Raw genomic sequence first — 9,587 nt, forward strand, 5'->3', positions numbered from 1 at the left:
TTAGGCCATTCATATCATCATGATGTGGGAGTGGGCCTATGTATCCCATGTTGTGTTTTGAGAATGTTTTAGGATAATGACATGGCTTACGCATTTTTAGCTAAAGTCATGTTTAAGGAAGCAAGTTACTATGTTATGCTTATTTTTCTTCTGTTTTTACTGCTGTTATTTTTACATGTTTACATGTTAACACATGAAAATCAGACATACTCAAAGCATCGTCTTTTAAAAAGTATCGTTTTTTGAAATTGACCTCAAGACCTTGGACCTTTGTCTGTACATCTTAAAAAGGATTACAAGACCTTGGACCTTTGTGTGTATATATATTTGTCGCCTTTGAAATTATCTCAAACACAAATGTGATGAGTTTAATTACATGTTTCAAATGCTTAACAGTTTTACAAATCGTTGGAAAGAATATGCCCCCGTAATCTGTCTTCATATGCTCAAACAAACGAGCAGCCTAGATATGCTCAAGCTATATTAGTTCATCAAGACGTTTCTGCTTCACCTGTGACAAGTGTGATGGGTTAAATGTGAAATAATCACTGAAGTAAAATCACATGAATTTAGGATTCATACTTACATGTAGCTTCCGAGAAGACGTATTTGCCTTCCCCTTCCCCTTTGTTGTCTACCTAAACACCAGATCCTGCAACACCATTTCCTCCTCAACACCTGCATCCTGCTCCACAACATTTCCTGCCATTCCTGCCTTTTCTTGCCTCCTCCGAAACACCAGATCCTGCAACACCATTTCCTCCTCCGACACACCTGCATCCTGCACAACACCATTTCCTGCATCCTCCTCCTCAACACCATTTACTCCATCCTCCTCCTGAACGCAGTTTGCTGCATCCTCCTCAACAACATTTCCGACTTGCTCCTGTATGATTTAGATAGAGATATAACAGCAGTCAGAAAATAATAACATGCTGAGCAGTCAGATTCTTTGAGTATTGAAGAAAGCATAAATCCTAACCGGGCTAGGCTTCTTATTCTTGTTGGTTTTCTTGTAGCCGGTTTCAGCTAACGTCTTGTGCCTTGAACCCTTAGGCCTGCCCCTTTTCCTTTTCTTAATTATAGGGTCTTTGATAACAAGGTCCATGGCAGCTGGACAGGAGTCTACGGCAGTAGCATCAGCAGCAGGATTCCTAACTGAGGAAAACGTTCTGCCTTCAGTGGCTGATGACAATGTACTAACTACAGGAACATTTTCCTTACTCTTCTTGTCCCTACGCTCATTAACAGCTAATTGAAGCTTCGATAGTGTTTCAATTACCATATGGACCGTTTGATCGTCCACCATGGCAGCGGTTTCACATAAGGGCTCGAGTTTTTTCATCATTTTGTTGAATCTCTTCACATTGACCGTGTCTCCCGGATCATGGTAGGCCACCTTCACCCTAGTGTGCTTCCGGGGTATGTCCTTCCTCCAACGATCTACAACGTACTTCTCTGGTACATCTTCAACTAAGTTTACATCCAAAATCGTAATACAGTGTTTGCAAAGTATGCCACTAGTCTCAAACTTCCTACAGTCACACTGCACCTCCTTTGTCATTTGACAGAAAGTAACATTGTAGGATTTTCGCCTGTTTGTAATGACATCCTCACTCGCACCGGGAGGTACTATCCATACACGATCGACCACCGAATACTGAATAAGCTTTTCAGACAAAACCTTCTCTCCTCGGACGTTGCAATACATCATTCTCGTACACTCCTTTTGAACTTCTTGAAATTTGTTGTCCGTGTATAACTTTTGGAATATTTTTTCGACTTTGAATCCACTAACCAACCTCCTAAGGTACTTCGAGCAACGCGCATCTGCACTCAGTTCATCTCGAACGCGTTGATCCAAGGCCATGCAATACTTTTGAGGAAACTCATGGAGTTTTGTTTTGCGGTTCACATAGCCGTCAAAAAACCGATTGATGCTCTCCACCCTTTGTGTGGTCTTCATACCGGCCCAAAAAAACTCCTTCATGTACGCAGGCACCCACATATGACTGTCTTTGTGTAGGCTCTGTAGCCATTCATTGTCCTCCAACTTATATTCAGCAATAAACTCTGCCCATCGGGTTTGGAACTCCTCAGGGTCAAAGCTCTCATATACCAGCTCTTTGAGGGGGTTGACGAACTCCTGGTAACTACACAACAATGATAGCTTGTCTTTATTATGGGAATCAGATTATTAATATCAAGACCTTGGAAATTGTAAAGCCAGAAGGAGGAATTTCACAACATACCGTGCACACTTGCCAAGTTTCTCATGGATCTTACTCATGATATGCCATATGCACCAACGATGCACCGTGTTTGGCATGACTTCAGCAAGGGGCCTCCGCATAGCTGCTGCTTGGTCGGTCAATATGGCTTTAGGAGCTCGATTGTTCATGCAAGCTAGCCACTGTCGAAATATCCACGCAAACGTATCGCAATCTTCATGTGAAACAAGAGCACATCCCAACAACAACGATTGCCCATGGTGGTTCACACCAACGAAGTTCGCAAACGGGAGCTCGTACTCATTCGTTAGGTATGTTGCGTCGAAGCAAACCGCATCACCAAAGTCCTCATAAGCTACCCTACTTCTTGCATCCACCCACAACACATCCTTAAGCCTCCCTTCTTCATCCAAACGTTGAGCATGGAAAAAATTTTGGTTCCCGGTTTACATTTTGTCAAAGTACTCCATCATTGCCACCGAGTCCCCTCCAACCATCTTCAACCGCCTAGCCTTGTACACCTCATGTTGTAAATCTTTTAACGTTAGATCCATGTTACCCTTCCGTTCGGTCGCCATGAAACCGTGTATTTGAGAAACCGGTACACCTTGCTCGTACAAATCTGTTAGTGTCTTCTTCGCTTTGCAGGTCATTTGCTTCATGTGGTACTCCTTAACAAGCTTATAATTTGCCGGATCAATCGCGTGATTATGCTTTAGTTCCACGCTCTTCAACTCCCACAAGCCATCTTCGTTAACTTTAGCATAAACACGGGCCCGACATTCGCACTTTTTCGAAGTCCTCTTCATACCACTTAATTCATCCGCACATACCACCCCATCAACTAAACCACCTGAACCTTCATGGCTCATTGCCTTTGTCCTCTTCTTCGCTTCCCGCCTAGCCCTCATGTCGGGTTTTCCCCAGCACTCACACTTCCACGTGACTTTGATTTTTTTTGGGTCCCCCGTCTTAGAATTTACACCTTGAGCCCTTGTCACTCCAAACCCCGTTTGCTCAGCATAGTCCTTATAGTAGGCTTCAACCTGTTGCCAACATTGGAAAACCATCCCTTCCTTAGGCTCCTCAACAACTACAGCTATTTCGTTGTTACCAACCACAGTCATGTCATCTGCACAACTACCTGCAACAACTATGTCTTCTATACCCTCCTCCATATGGACGTTACCCCGAGACTTAACTCCACTGCCACAATCACCAGGCTCCTCAACAGCTACTGCTATTTCATTGCTACCAACCATAGTGTGAGTCGTATCAATTGTTTTCACGGGGGATAAAAACCTAACATCCATGTCAAGTGCACAACTACCTGCATCATCTATGTCTTTTGTACCCTCCTCCATATGGACGTTACTCCGAAACTTATCTCCACTGCCACAATCACCAACAACCACCTCACTGCCCCTTATAACGCTTTTTGCTGTTTCCATTTGCATAATATCAATCTTCTCCAATAACAACAATTCACCCTTCAAATAAAGAACACCAACATAATTACTACGATACAAATTAATACAGAACGCCAACATAATTATAATATAAAATTCAACACAAATCAACCAAACACGTTTCACATCACACATTCAACCCAACGCAGAAATTCAACCAACCGACACAAATCAACCAACCAATTGAACAACCAACACAACCAATTTTCACATAAACTAACAAATCAACACATGGATTTTTTTTAAAAACATACGAAGACAACACGTTGTTCTCAAAAAGTAAAAAGTTGCAATGTAAACAAAATCCTCCGGCCATTTCCGGCAACCTCAACCCCCTTTTTAACAGACAAAAAGGTCCTTAAAATCCTATTGCTTTCAAAATTATTCCGACTTCGATCCAAATTATGAATTCATTTTCATGAATTGTGGGCGCATGACAACTACAGAACAAAACTGAAGACTGCAACAAGCGACGATAACATAGATCAGAAAAATACCTCGTAATTCGAAGATGTCGGTGGTTTTTTCAACTGGGCTTGTACAATTCGTCGATGTGTGAAGAACAGAGCTAATTCTCCGAACAAGCTCCGTGTTTTTTCAACTGGACTTGTACAATTCGGCGATGTGTGAAGAACAGCGCTAATTCTCCGAACAAGCTTCCGGGTATGTGAATATTTTCCCGCCAAAACGTGAAGAAGTTAACGCCATCCCTCCAAGTCTCCAACAGATTGACGGAAGGATGTCATAGACAAATCCAAATTTGCAACTTGACACGTAGACGAATCCAGCTCAGCAAGTCAGTAAGTGAAAAACTTCCACTTATTTTCTGAATTGCCACTGTGAGTAACAAACTTGTTACTCACAGTGAGTAACAGGTAGTACAGATTATCCTTAAGGTTGCTATCCGGCAAAGGTTTTGTTTTTTTTATTTGTTTGTGTTTTACTTTATTTATTTATTACTAGATGGAAGCCCGTGCGATGCACGGTTTTTTCATCTAAGATTTTTAATTATCTCATTTATTGTATTTAATAATTTTACACAAAATTACAAAAGTTTAATATTTATTTGTTTTACTATAATTTATAATGAATTTATTAAATATAATAAATTGTAAATATGATATTTTTTTCGTTATATAAAATCTTTAATGTGAAATGATAAATTTTTAATAATTTAAATCCTCAATCATTATTAATTGTTTTACCATATCTTTTATTTCGATAGAATCACCAACCTCGTCCACAACCAACCTACTACATCAATGGATAAATTGAATCGTGAAATGTTAGCCAAACTGAAATTAATATAAATTAAATCTTTACATTTATATAAAATAAATCAATATATTTACCAATAAATTAAAAAATTATATAAATGGATAAATAATTATTTGATTTATTTGACAATTTAATAATTTCAGACAAAAAATAAAAAAAATAAAAAAATAAAAAATAATTATAATAATTTAATTAAAGTTATATTGCCAATTACAAAAGTATAATTTTTTTAATGTTATTTATAATGCGACTTAATTTATTGTTGTTTTGTATTTTATTCGTTGTTGTTAGTTATATGACAATAACATGATATCTTTAAAAAAAAAACTGTAAATATAATATTTCATTGATTACATATTAGGATAAGATCTTTAATATGAAAAGATAATAATTTTTTATTTTTAAAATAATTTAAATCCTAAATTATTATTCGTTGCTTTTTACACCTGAAATTAAACTCTCAAATCTATATATCATTTTGTATATTTCTTGTGATTTCTTGATCTCTAACAAATTATCTGTCCTTTCAACTTTTTAGACATAAAATGTTTAAAGAAGGTATAGTTTTTTATTGCATTATAAGTTTTAAATTTTTTTTTTATGAAAAAAACATCTTATTTATCGGGTATTTAGATAAAACCATTAATTTCATAAGATAATTTTTATTTTTTTTAATAATTTAAATCTTAATATCCACGGTTTTTTAAACATAAAATCTCACAAAAATAATTTTTGTAATTAGATCATACTCATAATATTTTTGATTACTTTGCTATTGTTTGTTAAGGATAATTTTTTTATTAATTTTATGTAATTTATTCCCCTAATAAATATTTTAATAAGAACATTAAAAATAATAGTTATTAGATGTAATAATTCGATGTAGAAAAATTTGTATTAAAAAAAAAATTCGATAGGATCACCAACTTTGTTCACACCCATATTTCTTCCATCTAATAAAAGTGGATAAATTGAACATGTTAGCAAAAATAAAATTCATATAAAATTAATCTTTATAGTCTTATAAAATAAATTAAAATATTTACCAAAAAGTGAATAATTGTTGTGAAATTAATCTAAAAATTGTAATTATACAAAATTAAATCTATGCATTGAAAATTTTCCATCGTCCCCAATCGCCCAAACAATAGTATTTTGGAAAATTGAATCAATTATTTTGTTGTCGCTGACAATACGTGCGATATTGCTTCTTATTTGTAACGACTGAAAAGTATCGAATGGAGTAAACTTTTCCTTCAATCAATTTTGAACAATATTGTAGAACAAAGTTGATTTTAATTGAGGCATGAACGTAATCACCCTGTAATTAAAAATAATAACACTACTAGAAATAGGCTTAATTCCGACGGACTTTTTTTCGACAGACTGCAAATCCCTCGGAAAATTTGAAATATCCGGCGGAAATTGAAGTTGTAGGAAAAATCCGTCAGAAAAGGTACCTTCCGACGGAAAACTCCGTCAGAAGAAGTTAATTTCGAGGGAATTAATTCCGTCAAAACGTTACAACAAATTAAAAAAAAAACCTGGAGTTTAATTGTTGTTTTCCGACAGAAAAAAAATAACACCAAGAGGAAGAGAGAGAAAGGGAAAAAGAGGAAGAGAGAGAAAGGGAGAAAGAGAAAGAGAGAAGGAGAAAGGGAGAAGGAGAACGCCTGATCCACCACCAGCCGCTGCCGGTGCAGGTAAGTCACGTTTTTTTGGGTTTTTTTTTAAATGTTGCGGAAAACCCTAACCACCACCACCACCACCTAGGCTTTACCGGAATTCACCATTAGCCACCACAACCACCAAGGCTTCATCAGAATTCACCATATGCGTCGCCGTTGGATAGTGGTAAGTGTTTACCCCTTTTTATTTTTTTTTTAAATAAACTGTTTTGGGGATTTTGGGGGTTTTTATGTGCTTTTTTTTTCTGGGTTTTGGAATTTACAACAAAGAAATGGTTCATTCGGTTAGAAATAAAAAAAATAGGCAAAGAATAGGTCATATTGGCCTCAGTTGGTTCTATTGGGGTCAATTCGTTCCCAAAACTTAGGGAGTTGATTTTTTTTGTGATTTCAAGGCTTATACATGTACTAATACCTATAATAGACTTTTTATGACAATGAAATGGTTCATTTGGTTAGAAATGTAGAAAATAGGCAAAGAATAGGTCATATTGGCCTCAATTGGCTCTATTTGGGTTAAAATCGTCTCCAAAACATAGGGAGTTGGTTTTTTGTGATTTCAAGGTTTATAAATGTTAAACTACCTATAATAGACATGTTAAGACAATGAAATGGTTCATTTGGTTAGAAATGTAGAAAATTGGCAAAGAATTGGTCATATTGGCCTCAGCTGGTTCTATTAGGGTCCAATTCGATCCCAAAACTTAGGGAGTTGGTTTTTTTTTTTGTGATTTCAAGGCTTATACATGTAAAAATACCTAGAATAGACATTTTATGACAAAGAAATGGTTCATTTGGTTAGAAATGTAGAAAATAGTCAAAGAATAGGTCATATTGGCCTTAGTTGGTTCTATTAGGGTCCAATTCGTTCCCAAAACTTAGAGAGATGGTTTTTTTTGTGATTTCAAGGCTTATCCATGTAAAGCTACCTATAATGGACATATTATGACAAAGAAATGGTTCATTTGGTTAGAAATGTAGAAAACAGGCAAAGAATAGGTCATATTGGCCTCAGTTGGTTCTATTGGGGTCCAATTTGTTCCCAAAACTAAGGGAGTTGGTTTTTTTTGTGATTTCAAGGCTTATACATGTACTAATACCTATAATAGACTTTTTATGACAATGAAATGGTTCATTTGGTTAGAAATGTAGAAAATAGGCAAAGAATAGGTCATATTGGCCTCAATTGGCTCTATTTGGGTTAAAATCGTCTCCAAAACATAGGGAGTTGGTTTTTTGTGATTTCAAGGTTTATAAATGTTAAACTACCTATAATAGACATGTTAAGACAAAGAAATGGTTCATTTGGTTAGAAATGTAGAAAATTGGCAAAGAATTGGTCATATTGGCCTCAGCTGGTTCTATTAGGGTCCAATTCGATCCCAAAACTTAGGGAGTTGGTTTTTTTTTTTTGTGATTTCAAGGCTTATACATGTAAAAATACCTAGAATAGACATTTTATGACAAAGAAATGGTTCATTTGGTTAGAAATGTAGAAAATAGGCAAAGAATTGGTCATATTGGCCTTAGTTGGTTCTATTGGGGTCCAATTCGTTCTCAAAACTTAGGGAGTTGGTTTTTTTTATTTATTTCAAGGCTTATACATGTAAAAACTCATATAATAGTCATGTTATAACAAATAAATGGTTCATTCGGTTAGAAATAAAAAAAATAGGCAAAGAATAGGTCATATTGGCCTCAGTTGGTTCTATTGGGGTCAATTCGTTCCCAAAACTTAGGGAGTTGATTTTTTTTGTGATTTCAAGGCTTATACATGTACTAATACCTATAATATACTTTTTATGACAATGAAATGGTTCATTTGGTTAGAAATGTAGAAAATAGGCAAAGAATAGGTCATATTGGCCTCAATTGGTTCTATTTGGGTTAAAATCGTCTCCAAAACATAGGGAGTTGGTTTTTTGTGATTTCAAGGTTTATAAATGTTAAACTACCTATAATAGACATGTTAAGACAAAGAAATGGTTCATTTGGTTAGAAATGTAGAAAATTGGCAAAGAATTGGTCATATTGGCCTCAGCTGGTTCTATTAGGGTCCAATTCGATCCCAAAACTTAGGGAGTTGTATTTTTATTTTTTTTGTGATTTCAAGGCTTATACATGTAAAAATACCTAGAATAGACATTTTATGACAAAGAAATGGTTCATTTGGTTAGAAATGTAGAAAATAGGCAAAGAATTGGTCATATTGGCCTTAGTTGGTTCTATTGGGGTCCAATTCGTTCTCAAAACTTAGGGAGTTGGTTTTTTTTATTGATTTCAAGGCTTATACATGTAAAAATACATATAATAGTCATGTTATAACAAAGAAATGGTTCATTCGGTTAGAAATAAAAAAATAGGCAAAGAATAGGTCATATTGGCCTCAGTTGGTTCTATTGGGGTCCAATTCGTTCCCAAAACATAGGGATTTGGTTTTTTTTTTGTGATTTCAAGGCTTATACAAGTAAAACTACCTATAATAGACATTTTATGACAAAGAAATGGTTCATTTGGTTAGAAATGTAGAAAATAGGCAAAGAATAGGTCATATTAGCCTCAATTGGTTCTATTTGGGTTAAAATCGTCTCCAAAACATAGGGAGTTGGTTTTTTGTGATTTAAAGGTTTATAAATGTTAAACTACCTATAATAGACATGTTAAGACAAAGAAATGGTTCATTTGGTTAGAAATGTAGAAAATTGGCAAAGAATTGGTCATATTGGTTCAGCTGGTTCTATTAGGGTCCAATTCTATCCCAAAACTTAGGGAGTTGGTTTTTTTTTTTGTGATTTCAAGGCTTATACATGTAAAAATACCTAGAATAGACATTTTATGACAAAGAAATGGTTCATTTGGTAAGAAATGTAGAAAATAGGCAAAGAATTGGTCATATTGGCCTTAGTTGGTTCTATTGGGGT

At 35.4% G+C, this 9,587-nt stretch overlaps 1 protein-coding gene across 1 annotated transcript; it reads right to left on the reverse strand.

Annotated features, from left to right (window-relative positions):
- Positions 1-478: 478 nt before the first annotated feature.
- LOC110722477 (protein FAR-RED IMPAIRED RESPONSE 1-like) lies at positions 479-2,401 on the reverse strand. Its single transcript, XM_021901745.1, has 4 exons — positions 2,253-2,401; positions 983-2,153; positions 639-886; positions 479-548 (listed from the first exon to the last, which is right to left on the reverse strand). The coding sequence occupies exons 1-4, from the start codon at positions 2,399-2,401 to the stop codon at positions 479-481; spliced, it is 1,638 nt and encodes a 545-aa protein (XP_021757437.1).
- Positions 2,402-9,587: the final 7,186 nt, after the last annotated feature.

This window comes from Chenopodium quinoa, unplaced genomic scaffold, assembly GCF_001683475.1.
Source record: "Chenopodium quinoa cultivar QQ74 unplaced genomic scaffold, ASM168347v1, whole genome shotgun sequence".
In the NCBI taxonomy this organism is placed as follows: Eukaryota; Viridiplantae; Streptophyta; class Magnoliopsida; order Caryophyllales; family Amaranthaceae; genus Chenopodium; species Chenopodium quinoa.